Genomic DNA, 17,822 nt, shown 5'->3' on the forward strand with positions numbered 1-17,822 from the left:
GGAAAGCATAGGGGACTTTGAGACAGACTCACTATTCCAGCAGGATAGTCAGGGAAGGCCTCTCTGGAGGCAACTTTTAAGCGAAGGCCTGAGGCTATGCAGAGCTCGGCCAAGCAAAGGGTCGGGGAAGAGCATCCTGGGCCAGGGAACGGCATATGCAAAGTCCGGGAGGTGGGAGCGTGGCTGGGATGTTGAGGAAATGAAGGGGGGCCGGGGTAGCAGAAGCACAGGGAACAAGACTGGGCTTGGCAAGAAATGAGGCTGGGAGTGAAGTTGAGACCAGAAGAGGAAAAGCTTGGATCTTATCTTTGGAATGAGAGGGTAATAGAGCAAGGGTTTTAAACCAGAATCAATATGTTATAATTTGCATGTTTAAAGCTCTCTCTGGTCTCTGCTAAGAAGTGATTGACAGGCAGAGGGGATGAGGACCTTCGCGGGACAGGATCTGGGGGCAGGTGATGAGGTCTCCAGGCCTTTGCATAGGGGTTCCCTGCTTCCCTCTGCTGTGGGAACACTCAGGGGGTGGCTGTGGGTTCAGGGTCATGGATGGACTCCAGAGATACTGAAGAAGTAGGATCACTCAGAAGTTTCCAGAATTTCAGAAGAATTTTTAAAAAAAACTTTATTGGATGTGTGCAACACCCCCAGCAGTGGGGTGGGAGTCGGGGGCACCAGAAAGGCTTGGGAGTATGAACAAAAGATACAAATCCTCAACCACAGAAACAATTACATCCAGTCATCCCCCCCCCACCCCCCAATCTCTTGGGGAGAATGAACCCAAGATCAACGAAGATGCTGAGAGTTCTGGGCCCTTTCCACCTCCTTCAATGGTGTCAACAGATTCTTTTGGAGTTGGTGCTGGAAACACGGGAATGGGATGCCCACTGCCCCACTGTGAGTAAATAAATGCTGGGGCTAGGAAGTCGCCAAACTGCAGGACTGACCTGGTATCCTGGGAGTAGTGAGCCACCACCTGGGATAGCCACAGAGAGGGAGGAGGGGGAGGAAAGGGAGAGGGAGGAAGGAGGAGGGGAGGAGGAAGAAGAGGAGTTCTTCCTGCCTTTTGTGAGAAAGTGGAGTTGGTCTTACCCTCTGCCACCTCCCCCTTCCCCTCTCCCAATCCCGGGAGCTGCTGAAGCCCTGGCCTCTGGGGCTCCTTCGGGCACTCCAGGCGGTGACCCCTCCTCCAAAGGACCCCTGTGCTCAAGGCCGCACATCTGGGATGGTGCTGGACAGCAATCTGATGAAAGAATTACTTGAGCTCTTACGGCCTCCTTGAGGAGCCTGTCTTTTCCAAAGAGCTTTCTGGGTCACTTACATGATCTCTGCCCTCCGGCCCACTTCCCTGAAAAGGCCCTTTTCCCCTGGGGTTTCTGTAAACTCTACTTTTGAGCCCAGGGAGTCTCCTTCATTTAGCCTCTGGGGAGGGCAGTTTCATCGAAGGGTGGGGTGCGAGAATCTTCCCAGCAGTGACATTTGTCGTGTTTAATAACCATTGAGCAACATGCACCAGCATTGCCCCAGGAGGGCTCCCTGACCTTGGGTCTGCTGGACACTAACCAGCACAGGGGTGCTGGGGGCAAAGCCGTGTGGTGGGGACACCCAGAGCCACTTGGGAAGCAGGGAGTGGCCGTGGAGCACAGGTGTGTTTCTACATCTTAACAACAGGTCTGGCAACACTGGTCCCGTTGACTGTCAGTCCTGGGTCTGCCCCAACCCTGTGCAGCCTCTGCCCTCCCACGGGGAATGGTGGCTGGGCCATCTGTTCCCTCTGAGAGGACACGTGCCCTGGGTTGGAGCTGGGTCAGGAAACGGCCTGTGAGCAGAGCCAGCTGTGTGGAATCCTGGGTGAACAGGATCTCAGGCCCTCGACCCACCGTGTGACCTTGCAGGGCCAGGCCGCCTCTGCCTGCCCTTCCTCTGGGCCTCCTCGCAGTTATTTTCGTCCAGCCTGCAGCCTTGGCCGTCCCAGCAGTCTGGGCTCCGTGAGCCGGATGCAAACCAGGCAGCACGAACGTCTGGTTCTGAATCCCAAGAGGATTCCTCTCGGGGCGCCATCACGTGGGAACAGGGCTGTTCACACCGTGCACCCAGCAGGGACCACACGCCTGGAGAATGGTGACAGCGCAGGGCAGAGCTGGGTTCTCTGCTCAGTGCTGGCTCCGGTCTGAGCGCGCTGTCCCAGGCCTGGTGGTCAGGGTCCTAGAGCCGCACTGCCGCCGGGAAACCTCCCAGCTGTGTGCGGGGAACTGCTGGTCAGCTGGCGGGAGGGTGTCTGCAGCTGGGAGAGGGCAGCAGCAGGCCCTGCGGGGCTCCCGACCCCCAGGCCGTGGCCGCGGTGGACAGCAGCTCTGTCCTGTGGTTTGCTGCGCTGGGTGGGCAGGGGACAGGTGGGCAGGGCAGACACTGGGTTCCAGCCCCTGGGGCCTGGGCAGGCGGCAGCCAGTCAGTCACTGCTCCCGGCTGGGGTCTGATCTCTCTTGGGAAGCAGCCAGCCTCAGTCCACTGTGCTTTTTAGGTCAAAGCTCTGGGAGATTCATGCCTGCTGCCCCTGTGTCCCGGGGCAGGAGAGGGGTCTGGGCGCAGCTCTTACTGGTAGGTCTTCCGGAACTCATCCGTCCAGGTCAGAAGTGAGAGCAAGCCCCTGAGATGAGAAGAGCTGCAGGAGAGCCGGTGGGAAAGCTGGGAGGAGCAGTTAGGAGGGGATAAGGGTCCAGGGAGCAGGGGGCCTCTGGTGGGTGAAGACGCCGCCAGCACTCATGAGCCAGTCCAGGAGGCAGGGCTGAAAAGGCAGAGCCACTTTCAGCTCCTGGAAAAGAATTCTCCTCACTCAGGGGGAGGGCAGCTTAGAAAGCCCCCACCTCCGTGATCTCGGGGGCCCAGGAGTGGCAGAGCACAGCCCCCGCGGGCCGCCCAGCAGGCCCGGGGGAAGAGAGCCTGGGGGCCGGGACACTGGCATAAGCAGGGGACCTTGAGACAGCAGGGGCCGTGGGGGGAGAAGACGGCAGGAGGGGTGCCATGTGGCTGCTCCTGGCTGCCCTGCCGCTGGGGGCCATGGGCAGGGGGACAGCTGGCCTCTCCAGAGGGCGGACCCTCCGGGCAGAAGGTGCCCCTCGACTGGGCAGCAAATTCCTCCGGGCTGGCAGGAGGGTGCCAGCGGCTCTGCGTATGGGAGCGGTTCGGAGAGCTGGGGCGGGGTAAGTAAGAGAGGAGGCGCTGGGGAGGAGGGGGCCGGGCACTCTTCCTAGGAGGGCAAGCTGGCTGTTGGGGGCCGACAGCCCTGGACAGCTATGGAAGAAGGACCAGGGCCAGGCAGGGAAGGCCAGGGGGCTGGCAGGGGTGGGGGAAGGCTCCATCTCGGCTGCGTAGCTGTTGAGGTGGGAGAGAAGGCGAATCCGCACGGGGTCCGCACGGCTGCTGGGTCCTTCCAGGACCCCCAGGTACCTGACGACCTCGGTGAGGCACTCCCGGAAACCGATGCTCCGGAAGTCAACGGCCAGGGTCCGGGCATCAAAGAAACCTGCAAAGCGGGGCGTGATGAGGGCATGCCCAGAGGGAACACAACCAGGAGCCGGGGTCAGCCGGCCTGAGTTCTGGACCCGCCTTCCCCACTCGCTGCCTGTGTGACCCCGGGCCCCTCACCTCTCTGAGCCCCGGTCTCTCCACCTGTAAAGTGGGAAACATCCCTCCTGGGGGAGAGGGGCTGGGTTGTGAGCATCAGATGAGTTCACTAAACTATGAAGCGTTACAAAATGTAAAGTGTTGTTTCAGCACAATTTGTGATTAATAATACAAAGAAGAAACTGCGACCAAGAAAGTAGAGACTTGCCAGAGGTGAAAGGGCTGTGTGCGTGGAGCGTAGGCCAGCCCCGCCTGCTGATGTGGGCAGGCACTGGGAGACTCCTTGGAGAAGGCAGTGAGTACAGTGTGGCAGGAAGCCTGAGGCCTTTGGAGGCCACTTCACAAGCTGCCTGACCATGGACAAGTCTCTTAATCTCTCTATGCCTCAATTTCCTTAGCTGTAAAATGGGCATGTAACAGTACCTGATGCATTGACTTGTGAGGGTAAAATGAAATGAAATGGTGCACAGCCCGGCCAGTGTGGCTCAGTGGTCGAGCATCAGTCTACGAACCAGGAGGTCAGGTTTGATTCTGGTCAGGGCACATGCCCAGGTTTCGGGCTTGATCCCCACTGTGAGGCATGCAGGAGGCAGCTGATCAAAGATTCTCTCTCATCACTGATGTTTCTATCTCTCTCTCCCTCTCCCTTCCTCTCTGAAATCAATAAAAATAAAAAATAATAAAAAAGGCCCTAACTGGTTTGGCTCAGTGGATAGAGCGTCGGCCTGCGAACTGAAGGGTCCCAGGTTCGATTCCGGTCAAGGGCATGTACCTTGGTTGCGGACACATCCCCAGTGGAGGGTGTGCAGGAGGCAGCTGATCAATGTTTCTCTCTCATTGATGTTTCTAGCTCTCTATCCCTCTTCATTCCTCTCTGTAAAAAATCAATAAAAATATATCAAAAAATCAAAAAAATCAATAAAAAATCAATAAAAATAATGAAAAAGAAATGGTGCACAGAAATGCTCAGCAAGGTAAACGCTAGCCACCATGTACAGGCTGCTTGCCAACCAGCCCCAAGGCCGTCTGGAAAGTGACTCCGCTTGGCCCTCAGCGCCTGCCCTCAGGCTGGGCACCCTGTCTTGGCTGATTTCACTGAGGAATGGTCAGATGGACTGCCCACTGCCTCTCCACACCTGCCCTTCTCTCCACACCACCTTCTGGGCAGACTCAGAACAGCCCCCATGAGCAATGGCCTCAGGACTATAGCAGCAAACATCTGGTCCCTGGTTCACAGCCGAGGCCCCCGCAGAGGGGCAGCTGGGCAGGAGCCGATGTTTGCAGTCAGGTCTCCTTGGAAGTGAGTGCACCGGTTCTGCTGTATACTTAGCTGTGCTGACCGTGAGCAGTCCCTTCGCCTTCTGTGTTCACTGTGTGTTTGTTTTTAATATGTTTTTTAAATTGATTTTTAGAGAGAGGAAAGGAGAGAGAGAGGGAGGGAGAAAGAGATATATAAAAACACAGATGAGAGAGAAATATGGATCACCTGCCTCCTGCATGCTCCTACTGGGGATCGAGCCCAAAACTCGGGCATGTGCCCGGATCGGGAATCAAACCGGTGACCTCCTGATGCATGGGTTGACTCTCAATCACTGAGCCACACCGGCCAGGCTTCACTGTTCTTTCTACTAGCGTTTGCTGAGTTCTTACTTAGCACTTAATTTGCATTGTTTAAGTTAATTTTCATAAAAACCCTTTTTTTAACAATTGATTTTAAATAGAGGGGGAGAGAAAGAGAGAAGAAGAAGGGCATAAAAACCCTTTTATTATTCTCATTTTAGAGATGAGAAAACTGAGGAATAGAGAAGTTAAATCATTTATCCAAGGACACAAAGCTAGTAACAGTAGAGCCAGGATTCTAATCCAAAGCCAACGCTCCCCACCACAATTCTGTCTTCCCATTAGGCCTTAGCCAGAAGATGGGGGTGACAGCAGCCCCACCCAGGAGGTTTCTGTGAGAACCAAGTGAGATAACATTAGTGAAAGCATCTGAAACGATAAAATGCTGCCCGGGATTAGTCACTATTTGTCTTTAGTTGGAGAACCACAAATGCAGCTTGAACTCTCTCCCCACTGGCCGATCAGTGACACAAGTTTCCACTGTTGGCCGTGCATTCCTGTTCTCCGAGTGACCACCTGCATCGGGGTCATCGGGCGTGCTTCCTAATCTTGCAAATTCCCAAACTCCAGTCCAGACCTACTGCCTCAGAATCTCTGGGGTGAGGCCCACGACCCTGCCTGCCCCCAGATGACACTGCCACCCACTGAGAGGACTGGTTGGGCCACTTAAAACGCAACTGTCCCCTCCGCAGGGAGTAAGCTAAGGTTTTAGGGCTTCGGTCTTTGTGGCCAGGTCTGTGGAGCTTTCAAGGCTTCCCAATTGTGAAGTCACAAAAATACCCAGAGAGGCTCCAGGTAAACAAAATTTCTGTTTGTCCAGAAGTCTTTTTTTTTTTTATAAATAATTTTTAAAATATATTTTATCTATTTTTTACAGAGAGGAAGGGAGAGGGATAGAGAGTTAGAAACATCGGTGAGAGAGAAACATCGATCAGCTGCCTCCTGCACACCCCCTACTGGGGATGTGCCCGCAACCAAGGTACATGCCCTTGACCAGAATCGAACCTGGGACCCTTCAGTCCACAGGCCAACGCTCTATCACTGAGCCAAACCAGTTAGGGCTGTCCAGAAGTCTTTTTAAAGCTACAGTTCCATGACTGTGTTGTAACAGACTAGTTCAGAATAACAGAAGGAGTTACACGCGTGTTCTGCTTCAATCCTGAGACTGAGCGGTGAGCATGACGTATGACCGAGACTGCTGAGGACACAGCAGCTCAGGGAGCTAGCCCAGTGGGAGGCACACCGGTGAAAACATCAGGGGCTGAAAATCTCCGGCCGGTTGCTCCCACTGGGACCCCAGGGAGAAGGAGCTCGTTCAGGCTGATGCTTCACGAGGCCCTGGGGGTGGGTCAGTAGGAACAGACTGTGGGAGAAGGAGTGGAGCTGAGGAAAGCGCTGGGACAAATGGAGACGCTGAGAGTGGAGAGGGAGGTGCCAGAAAGAGAAGAGAGACAAGCTTTGCGAATGTTCCCCCTGGATCTGCTTCAGCTCCTCCATGGACCATGAGCTCCAGGAGGGCAGGGGCCACATCTACTTTGCTCATTGGTGTATCCCCAGGGCCCGACCCCGAGACACTGGCTGTAAATGACCCCGGAGGAGCAGCGCATCAGTACCTGTCCCACCAGTCGCGTGGAGCATTTTCAAGTGGTCCACCGTCATCTGCAGGACCTCGGCTTTCTCCAGCTTGGAGGAGCCCTGTGTGTACAGACACAGAGGAGTGTTTCCCTTCCTCTCTCTAAAAATCAGTTTTAAAAAACGTCTAGCGCTCAGCTCCCCTGCACAGAGTCATCGGCACCCACTGCGTCCGTTTCCCCATCTTCCTCCCACTCCATCACTGCCTGCGATTGGGCCTCTGCTTCGGCCGAGGTCTTCGAATCTAATCGATTCTCTTCAGTTCTCCTGTTAGCGCACTTGCCCTCTGCACTGCTGACCGTGCGTTCTGAAACCTCTGCTCCCTTGACTTCCATGGCACCCCCTTTCCTTGATTCTCCTTTCACTGGGCCTCTTGTTCTGCCTGTCCCTGAAAACCGTGGTGTCCCCAGTGGGGGTTGGCTCACTGTTCTCACTCTGCACACTCTCCGCAGAGGATCTCATCTATCTGCCTGGCTCCATACCCCAGCACCAGAATGCCGCTCCTAAACCTCCCCTTCCTCGGCCCGCTCTCTGGGGACCCACGTTCCTACTCACCCCAGCCAAGGGCTAGCTTATCATCTTACCCCCAAGAATACTCCTCCTCTATTCTCTCTCGGGAAATGTTTTGTAAGCCTCCAGCATCACCTGGTCTCCCAGGCGAAACCTGAGGGTCAGACTCCGCATGGGAGTGCCTTGAGGGCAGGTAGCAGGTGTAGTTCATAACTGGGCTTGTGAAGGTTTTAGTGAACGCCAGTGGGATGACCGACTTGTTCTCACCAGCAGAAAACACATGGCCCATGACCGGCCCTTGGAGCACAGGTGAGAGTCTTTGAGGCTGTCTGATTAATGCAGCTTGTCTGACTTCCCACTGCCATCCTTCCACCCCGACATGTTCAATGTCAGCGTGCTCCCTCCCTGAGCAGCCTGTTTCGCTTTCAGATAGCTTCGGAAATGTCAGGAGTGTAGAGGGTTAGGGCACCTTAGAGTCACAGAGTTCTATGTTCAGTTCTGCTCTGCTATTTACTAGCTGTGTGACCCGGTGTAGGTTACTTCACCTCTCTGTGCTTGTTTCCTTAGCTGTGCAATGGGCATAATAATCCCTACTCTTCAGGATTATTTTGAGGATTCAATTCAATGGGATGTTGGATATAAAGCCATAACACCTGAGATACCTCTGTAAGTATATATTTCCATTCCCCTTATCTCTGGCCAGTGACAGATATCAGCAAATGACATCACAGAACTGCAGGCAGCTGTTAACAATAAGGGATGCCATGATACAGGAACCTTCTCTGCCACTCGCACAGATCGCCCACAGCACCATCAGCAGTGTCACATACCTGCTTCTCAAAGGCGGTGGGGACCAAGCGCCGCAGTTCAGAAAGGCTGCTGTTGATGCGGTCTCGACGCCGCTTCTCTATGATCTAAAAAACAACGACAAGAGTTTACACGCAGGCACGTCACAGTCAGATCAACATGCCTGGATGGACATTCACTCATATTTTCCTTCACAATACTTTTGTGGGGGAGATAAATCTATTCTTACTTTATGGAGGGGGAAACTGAGGCTCAGAGAGGGGCAGTGACTTTGTTTAAGGTCACAGCAAAGAATGTAAAGTTGGAAGAACTCAGCTCTCTTGTCTTGATCTGAAGGGGGATATGCCAAACGGTTAACCACTGGTCCAGCACCAACCAATCAGAATAGGGACTCCAGCCACAGTGCCCAGCGGCCCTGGAGACCCCTGCTGGGCCAGGAGGCCTGAGGAATCTTGGGCATTGCCTTTCTTCTCCAGCTGTGCAAGTTTTCATTCACTCCATCTCAGTCTCATCTCACAATAGTGGCAGCAGAGTACTGCTGGCAGGGCAGAAATTACGACCCCCATTTTACAAATCAAGAAAATGAGGGCTGGCCCTAGCTGGTTTGGCTCAGTGGAAAGAGTGTCGGCCTGAGGACTGAAGGGTCCCAGTTCAATTCTGGTCAAGGGCACGTACCTGGGTTGCAGGCTCGATCCCTGACCCTGGTCAGGGCACGTGCGGGAGGCAACCGATTGATATGTCTCTCTCACATTGATGTTTCTCTCTCTGTCTCTCCCCCTCCCTTCCGCTCTTTTTGGAAATCAATGGAAAACTATCCTCAGGTGAGGATTAACGACAACAACAAAAGAAAATGAGGGCTGGATGGAAGTGGTTTGTGTGAGGTTGTCTGGTTAGTGAGTGGCAGGGCTGGTGCCCAGTGCAGACGCACAGCTGCATCTTGGGGGGAAAGTGGGGCTGGGAGAAGATGGCCCACAGCAAGCAGCGGTATCGCCTTCTTTTGTCCCCCTTAACCCTCAGCACACAGAGGAAAAATGAAAGTTCTGGGTTCAGAGAGAAGAAGAGTAAGGCTGGGATGGATAATATTGGCTAATTGTGTATCATGTATTGCTCTGAGTGTGTCACATTAATTCCCTTACTCTTCAAAACAACACTTGGAGTCCTAGCTGGTTTGGCTCAGTGGATAGAGCATTGGCCCTCGGACTGAAGGGTCTGGGTTCGATTCCGGTCAAGGGCATGTATCTTGGTTGCAGGCTCGATCCCAGGCCCTGGTCAGGGCATGTGAGGGAGGCAAACAATCGATGTCTCTCTCTCACATCCATGTTTCTCTCTCGGTCTCTTTCCCCTCCCTTCCATTCTCTCTAAAAAATTCAATGGAAAAATATCCTCGGGTGAGAATTAACAACAGAAACATCCCCAACGCTTTGGGGTAGGTGCCGTTGTTATGTCAGGTACACAGTTGATGAAGTGAGGCACAGGGAGGTGAAGTGTCCTGCCCAAGGTCACCCCTGCTAGCCACTTGCAGAGTCAGGATTTGAACCCAGGCCGTCTAGCTCGAGGGGATGTTCCTGACCAGGTCTCTGGAGGCTAGGCCCCTGGGGACCCAGCGCAAACCTCTGGCCGAGACACTCACCCCTCTGCGTTTCTTCCGGGCTTGCATCTGCGAAGGGCTGGGGGTGGACAGCGGCCTGGCCATCTGGCTGGAGAGGAAGAGAAAGGCACATTTTTCAGAGCTGGAGGACCATCTCCCTGGCCTGGGGTGACCTCGTGGGCGAGCACAGCCCCCTGCTGGGCGTCTGTGGTCTCCCAAGCTGGGAGGAAGCACGGGGCAGGCGTGGGAGGGGACGCATTCTCTCCCTTCTCCCCGGGCCCATTCCTCCCGGGTCAAGTCCTTCCCTGCTCTGGGTTAACTGCCCCAGGGCGGCGGGGTGGGGGGGAGGGGGGAGATGTCTGGTGGGGGGCGGTGGCGGGGAAGGAGGTGTGTGCTCGGTTCTCTCTCGCTCCGGCGCAAGCTCCTCTCTCCCGCTGCTGGAGGGCGGGCATCGGAACCACGGGCAGCCACTCCGGCTGCTGCAACCCGATCCCCGGGCGGGGCGGGCGAGGGCAAGGGCCAGCGGCGGCCAGCGGGTTGGGTTTCAGAGGGAGCCGCTGGGAACGAGCGTGGAAAGAGCAGATGCCGCCGCTTCCCACGGGCCGGGCGCGCCGGCTGCCCGCCCTCCGCCCAGGCTGCAGCTGCCGCCACCTCCCACGCAGCGCGGCTGGGGGCGCGGGGGAGCGGCATGTGGGTCACAGGCCACGCTCGGGCTCCCGGGACACGGCTCGGCCTCCCCAGAAGGCCCCCAGACCGCCATCACTTCGCCCCCGCCCACCCCCCCTCCGAAGGCCCAGCCAAAGGCGGGATGTCTGCTCGCATCCCAGGAGTTTCCATCACAGGGAAGAGGCCTAGCCCTCGGCCTCTACCTGCCCGACTGGCCGAAATCCTCCCCAGCCCAACTGCTCGCCCTCCTAACGGTTTCCTGCTTCAGAGGCCTCTCCGGATGGAGGGCATTCGCTAGGCGGCACCGAGGCCATTCATCTGGCCAACACCCGGAGGTGCCGTCCAGGCCCCACCCTCCAGACCCTCAGCTTTCATGGAGAGACACCAGGCCCACAAATGACCTTAGACAAGGTGACTCCTGCCATGTCAAATGCAAAATGCCACCCATCTGAACAGGAACCATGAGCTTGCCTCCACCTCTCACTCGTCCCCTTCTCCCTGGGTTCCCGCCTCAATGAAGCCACCCTGTCTTCAGGTTCTGCAAGGGGGACACCTGGCCACCGTCTTTGATTCCCCCTCGGTCCATATCCCACCTCCTCAAAACCTAAAATACATCTCGCATCTGCCCTGCTCATCTCCACTGCGGCTCCGGGGACCAAGCCCCATCATCTTTCATCTAACAACTGCAGGGGTCTACTGCTGGGTCCCTTTGCACCCCACCTGCTACCCTCTACAAGCAGGCAGAGCAATCATTTAAATGCAAATCTGATCTTGTCTTAAAACTCCTCAAGGGTTTCCCCAAGCTTTTAGGATCCAGACCACCATCTTTCAGGTGGCCCAGCGGGCCCCTGCCACCTCCTAGACTCACCCCTTTTTGCTCTCTGTGTTCCAGCCTGTGAATGTACTAACTCCTTCCTGTGGTTACACGGACTGTTCTCCTAGCCTAGCGTTCTCTGCCCACCACGGCTCCGTGCCCCCAAGCTCCAGCCCTGTTGCCTGATAATATATACCACCCTCAGGTCTCAACTCAAATGTCACCTTCTTAGGGAAGCCTTTTTATTTTATTTATTTATTTATTTTTTAAATTCTCACCCAAGTGAGGTTATTTTTTTCCATCGATTTTTAGAGAGAATTGGAGGGAGATGGAGGGAGGAGAGAAAGAGAAGGAAGAGAGAGAGAGAACAGAGAGACAAACATCACATGAGAGAAACACATGGATTGGTTGCCTCCCACATTCACCCTGACCAGGTCAGGGATTAAGCCTGCAACCGAGGCACATACACTTGACAGGGAATTGAACCCGAGACCCTTCGGTCTGAGGGCCGATGCTCTAACCACTGAGCAACGGGCCAGGGCATGGGGAAGCCTTTTCTGAGGTCCCCCTCCTACTAGGTACTTATCCCCTACTCTACATTCCCCGGTATCCTGCATTCACAGCAGTTATGACCCTTTGTTGTTTTACATGATTGTTTGGTTAATGTCTGTCTGTCTAACAAGTCTGGAAGCTCCATGAGGTCATGACCCATGTCTGTCTCATTCACTATTGTAGCCCCATCCTCAGCGAGTGCTTGGATCATGGCAGAGCTCATGGCTAAGCTCCCTCCTGTCCTCATCTTTGGCATCACTGCCGTAGGCCTTTGTGGAATGGGGGCATCTGAGGCTCACCAGGAAGGTCCCAGTCCCCATGGTTACTCCTTTGATGTCCGAGGTTGGGTAATTTTCATCATCTGCTCGAAGAGAGAAGGTTGCAGGGAGAGACCAGACCAACATTCGTCAGATCCTGCTGCTCTGCTCTGGCTTTGTGCAGCCACATCTGGGAAAGGGTATCTCCATCCACACATCTGGACAAGAAGGTCTGGTAAGAGACCAGTGAAAGCTGCTGGGAGGGATGGCCCAGCAAGCCAGGTTCAGGGAACAGATGGCCAGACCCAGAGCTCTGCAGGGCAGCTTGTTTACAGAGCTTCACTGGGGACCAGTCCCGGGAGCCAAGGTATCTAAGAAACACAGCCTTTGTCCCCCCAGGCTGGATAAGGCATCGCCAGGGGTATTGGGTTTGCTTTACTCACGTCACTGCCTCTGAGCCTGATCCCTCCTCAGGGACCATCTGTTGGAGGCTGACGCACCCCTTTCGGGGCAGGTGGCTCTGCCATCCCTTTTTCCAGTCCCCTGGCCCCTTGTCCTCTGCAGTCTTATCCCAGTCCCACAGCTAACAGGCAAACCTCACTTCACAGCTTCCCTGGCATCACTAAGTACATACTCCCGCTGTGAGCCTAACGAAAGCCCCATTTTACAGAGGAGCATGCCGAGGCTCGGCAGCTGAGGCAGTTTGCAGCCGACGCAGCTGCTAAGGAGCAAAGCCAGCATGGGAAGCCATGTCTTCTGGCTCCAGATCCAGCATTGTTTTCCCTCTTAATTCCCATTTCCTGTATGTCTGAATAGCCCTCCAGTCCCCTTATCCTTAAAGTTCCCAAGGGCTCAGTGTGTGCTCATTTCCAGGCTGTGATCTGGCCCTGACACTGACAGGGAGGAGGTTTGAGAGCTTCTTGGCTGAGAGTCTGAAAAGAAGGCAGATTTTCACGGACCCAGAGAAGAGATGTTGACCACCACGATCTGCTCCATGGCCCTGGAGTGGCCCCTAGCCAGAATCCTGGGGTGGGGACCGTTTTCTAGGTGGTCTGGCTGCCAGTCCTGGCCACCCTCAGTTTCCCCTTGGGAGCTCCCCTGTGGAGCCCTTGTAGATAATCCCACTCATTTTGCATCAGCCAAAGGCAGAATGACAATGTCCTCAACGAAGGGATTTCAGACAGCACTGAGCCCAGTGGTAAAATGAGGAAACTCCGAGAGGGGAAGGGATCTGCTCCAAGCCACACAGCAAATTAGAAGAAATTTCAAGTTTCTTGCCTTTTAATCCAGTGCTTTTACCAGTGCACCCCATATAGTCATTGTCACAACTTGTAAAATTCATAGCCAGTACTTTTTGTTCTAGACAGCATGTCCACAACTACTTGTCTTATTTATTGCACAATAGCCCTGGGAGTTAAGTATTACTGAGGCCATTTCATTTCATATTTAGGAAAAACCATCATTGGATAGATGGAGTGACAGAGACACAGAGAGTTAAGAATCAAGGCCAGTAAGTCCAGTCTTCAGACTTCCAGTCTCTTCATTAGACTACGGCCTCATGAACTTGTACCCTCCAACCCCTTAGAGAGCACCATTAATTGGAAGTTACCTTGCGCCAAAGCAGGAAGACATGCTTTGGGTTCATTGCTTTATCAAAGCCTCACCCTGTGAGGTAGGTATTAGCATCCCCATTTTGTAAGGGAGAAAACGGAGGTTCAGTGAATGGTGGTGGGAGTCAAACTCAGGTTCATCTGACTTCAAAGTCCACCATGTGCCTTAAAACATGAAGGAACAACCCTCAGACCCTGACCCAGTGCCTGACAGGGGGCAGGTGCTCATTAAATGTTTGCAGGAGGGGAAGGGAGAGGCTCTATCCCAGCATGTGTCAGGGGGCTGGGTTCAGAGAGGAGCTCTGTGGGTGATTCCCACGGCTGAGGCAGGATACCACCACCAGGCAGATGCCCACAGTGACAAGGAACACACTCTGCTCTTTACTCTCACATCTCTGAGGCGGAGGGGGGGGGGGGGGCGCCCTGCCTCTGACCCCCAGGGAGGCTGGCTGCTCCAGTTCCCTAGCCCTTGCCACTGTTTATCTGGCTGTCTTTGTACATGAAGCTCTTCTTCTCTGAGAGTTCCCTGAGGGTAGCGGCTGGGCAGGATACATCTGGGCCCCCCGCGCCCAGCCTAGGGTCTGGGCCACAGCAGGCATCGTTCAGTGATCCCTGAATTGAAGCATTGATGTCTGCTGGGGGAGGGCCTTTTGGTGAGTGCTACAAAGAGGGGTCTATAAGTCAGCTCTGCCAGATGTCCAACTGCTTTCTCTCCTCTGATGGGGTCTGCTCCTCTAAGAATGGAGACAGTCTCTCAAGGGCTCTAGCTGAAAGGACAACATGCTGCGAAGGAAAAGACTGCCCACTGATCCTGTAGCAGCCCAATGCCACCCCCTTCAGGAAGCCCTCCCTGCTGCCTTTGGTTATAAATGACCTCCACCTGTTTGGGTGCCTTCACAGCCCACAGTCTGTCTCTCTGTCCTTCGTCCATGCTGTCCATGGTCTTGGTGTGACCTGGAAGGTCACTGGCCAAGCTGCAAGTTCTTAAAAGACAGAAGCCAGCTCTGATCAGCCTAGCTCTCTGGTATCTATTTCGTGCCTCTGATTCATGAAGACCCAATGACACTGAATTTGAGACCCCCCTGCCTCCATCACTATCACGTGGTGCTAGGCTCTTCCCCCGCACCTAGCAGGCACAGACGCAGAGAATTACTTGTCTAAAGAGTGGGTTTTGCCCGGCTGGTATGGCCCAATGGTTGAGCATCGACCTGTCGATGGTCACAGTTTGGTTCCGGGTTAGGGCACATGCCCAGGTTTCTGGCTCCATCCCCAGTAGGGGGCATGCAGGAGGCAGCTGATCAATGATTCTCTTTTATCATTAATGTTTTTATCTCTCTCTCCCTTTCTCTCTGAAACCAATAAAAATGTACATATTTTTTAAAAGCGGGGATTTTTTTGTTTTGTTTTGCTAAACAACTTAAAAAGGCTATTAAGTTGCATGGAAAATTGTTATATACCCCAAAACGCAATGTACAGGATGCAAGGGCAATATCTATTGCCTTACCTCCAATTATGAGCTATAAATAATTGAAAGCTGGTGGCATTTTTAAAAAGCTGGTATCATTTTACCAGGATTTGTGATTGAGGCAGGATCCCCTAGTCTCAGAAACTGGAGATCATTGAACCTATGAAATGCCCTCAAAAACATCCCTAAGAATAAAATGAACACCCCTCCCCTTCCAATTCTGTTCTGGGTGAGCCCGGAGAGATAAGAGAGCCCTTCTGTCCTCCCTATTTCACTGCTGAGGCAACAGGCACACAACGGGAAAGCAATGGCCTAAGGTCACATGGTGAGTTAGTGGCAGACTTGGGGCTGGGACCCAGGCCTGCAGGCGCCCAGTCCGCCCCTGTTGCTCTTTCAGGTTCTGGGTATCATGTGTTGGGTTCCTGACACTAATTAAGCGTTTGCTTGGGGCTAGGTTGTGTGCTAAGCTTGGCATATACTATCTCATTTGATTTTCCCAATATTCCCATGAGAATGGGTCTATTATTTATACCTATTTTATTTTTAATCCTCACCTGAGGACACACTTAGAGGAGAGGAGAGAGGAGAGAGAGAGAGAGAGAGAGAGAGAGAGAGAGAGAGAGAGAGAGAGAGAAAAGAAGAAGAAGAAGAAGAAGAAGAAGAAGAAGAAGAAGAAGAAAAGAGAAGAGAAGAGAAGAGAAGAGAAGAGAAGAGAAGAGAAGAGAAGAGAAGAGAAAAGAGAAGAGAAGAGAAGAGAAGAGAAGAGAAGAGAAGGAAACATCGATCAGTTGCCTTCCCTATGTGCCCCTACTGGGGGGGTCAAACTTGCAACCCAGGTATTTTCCCTGACGGGAATGGAACCACCAACCTTTAGTGCACAGGACGACCCTCAACCAACTGCACCACCCAGCCGGGCTATATCCACTTACAGATGAGGAAACTGAAGCTTGGGTTGTTCACAGAACTTCGAAGTGGCAGAACTGTCCGACTATATACACGTGCAGTTTGTTCTACAGGTTTGGAGCAGGTCCGAATAGTTACCAAGAGCGGACAGACCTTGGCAGTAGGTGGTGCAATAGAAAGGGCGCTGGGACTGGAGCCTAGGCCCGTGCCCTGACCATGGGCAAGCCAGCTCTGGTTTTCTTCCATCAAAACCGTAGTCAAAGTCCAATTTGCTCAAAGGACAGACGTCTTTCTTCCCCTAGACGTACTATATGAAAAGTGCACCCAAATTAGGGTAAAGCTGGGACCGGATGGCTGTGCTGCACAGTGGATCCTGGACAGAGGGTGTGCCAGCAAGTCTACGAGGGTTTTCCCTAAGCGCCTCCTCGCCCACAGCCTCACCTGGGCACCTCGACAGAGAGAGACCACTCATTGGACGGAGATCAGACCCGCGAGCTGGACGCGGTCTGCATCCGAGCATCCCCGGCCCTTAATGGCCGAGGGCAGCACCCGCACCCCACCCTCCACCCCCGCACACACCTGCGGGCCCTCGCCCACGCCTGCGTCTCCGGAGCCCGCGGCGCGCTCAGCCCGCCCGGCCCTTACCTGAGCTCTCCCTCGCGGCCCACGTCGATGGGGCCGTCGGACTCGCCGTCGGAGCCGCTGGGCTGCCGGGGCCGCTTCATGGTGAGTGCCGGCTGCCGGGTCTCCGCCGGGCGCTTCGGCTCCGGGCCGGGAAGTCGGCCCCGCCCCGGCCCCGCCCCGCGGGCGCCGCCGCCGCCCTTTCCCAGGGCCCTTCTCTGCGCCGCGGCCCCGGCGGCCGGCGCCCCTCGCCCCCGCGGTGACGCGCCGGCCCAGCCGTGGGAAGGCCCCGGGCGGTCGCCGCCCCCACCGGCGGCTGGGAGGTCCGGCTCCGCTCCGCCGCCTCGGCCGCCGCGCGCTGGGTGGCCTTTGGCAGGTGCCCCGGGAGGCCTCCCGGGAAGCCGGGGGTCCCCGTCTGTCCCCGGTTTGCCCCGGGCGCTGCGGGTCTGTGGAGGCGCCGCTCCGCGGTGATGCCCCAGCTTATGCCAAGGTCGACCCCACCGGCTCCGGCCTTGGGGTTCTGGGTGCGGCCGACACGGCCGGTTTGGTGAGGGTTGGTGGGTGGCTGTGGCCTGATCCTGGACAAGAATCCCCCAGCGGCTTCTCCCATGGGGGTCCAAAGCAAGTGGAGTGTGTGTGTGTGTGTGTGTGTGTGTGTGTGCGCACTTGGCCAAGGGGCTGTGCCTGTGGACATGTGTGGAGGAGGGTCTGCCACCACGATCAAGTGTCCCCCCCACGCAGGGCTTGCTGTGGGGGTGAAAGAGCAGTCCTTCCCAGATGACCAACCCCATTCTCCGAATGAAGGGGTGGCTTCCTGGGTCCTGGCAGGTGAGTCAAAGGCGGGAGGTCTCTGCCCTGCCACGTGCAGCCTGCCTTCCCATCGCCCTGGCCGTGAAGTCCCCTCCCAGGATGCTCCCACCTGCTTCCTTCCGAGCCTTGGGGACTCCTCCGAGGTACTGGCCCAGGAGATGGCAGGTGAATCTCCTGTGAGTCCCCTCTCTAGGGGCTGGAGCACGCACTGAGTGAACAGTTTGGTGTGTTGAGGGTGGGCTGGAGGTGCCTCCCTGCTCCCCCTTTGAGGCCTGCCGCAGCTTCAGAGTGAGCCCTCTCTGGTCCTCTTGGCCTCCCAGGCCAGATCGGAAGCTGGTGACCTGGG

At 55.2% G+C, this 17,822-nt stretch overlaps 1 protein-coding gene across 2 annotated transcripts; it reads right to left on the bottom strand.

The window, feature by feature from the left end:
* Positions 1–596: 596 nt before the first annotated feature.
* HEYL (hes related family bHLH transcription factor with YRPW motif like) lies at positions 597–16,802 on the bottom strand. 2 transcript variants are annotated; one of them, XM_070404795.1, is made up of 5 exons: positions 16,691–16,802; positions 9,821–9,887; positions 8,214–8,297; positions 6,855–6,936; positions 597–3,520 (listed from the first exon to the last, which is right to left on the bottom strand). In XM_070404795.1, exons 1-5 carry the CDS (start codon positions 16,768–16,770, stop codon positions 2,847–2,849), a joined length of 987 nt encoding a protein of 328 aa, XP_070260896.1. In that variant the 5' UTR covers positions 16,771–16,802; the 3' UTR covers positions 597–2,846. The 2 variants fall into 2 exon arrangements, with proteins under 2 accessions (XP_070260896.1, XP_070260897.1); XM_070404796.1 differs by lacking the exon at positions 16,691–16,802 and adding an exon at positions 12,110–12,158.
* Between the last annotated feature and the right edge of the window lie 1,020 nt (positions 16,803–17,822).

Source organism: Myotis yumanensis, unplaced genomic scaffold, assembly GCF_028538775.1.
Source record: "Myotis yumanensis isolate MYYU_CA2020_CCGP unplaced genomic scaffold, mMyoYum1.0.hap1 SCAF_2, whole genome shotgun sequence".
NCBI classification, from domain to species: Eukaryota; Metazoa; Chordata; class Mammalia; order Chiroptera; family Vespertilionidae; genus Myotis; species Myotis yumanensis.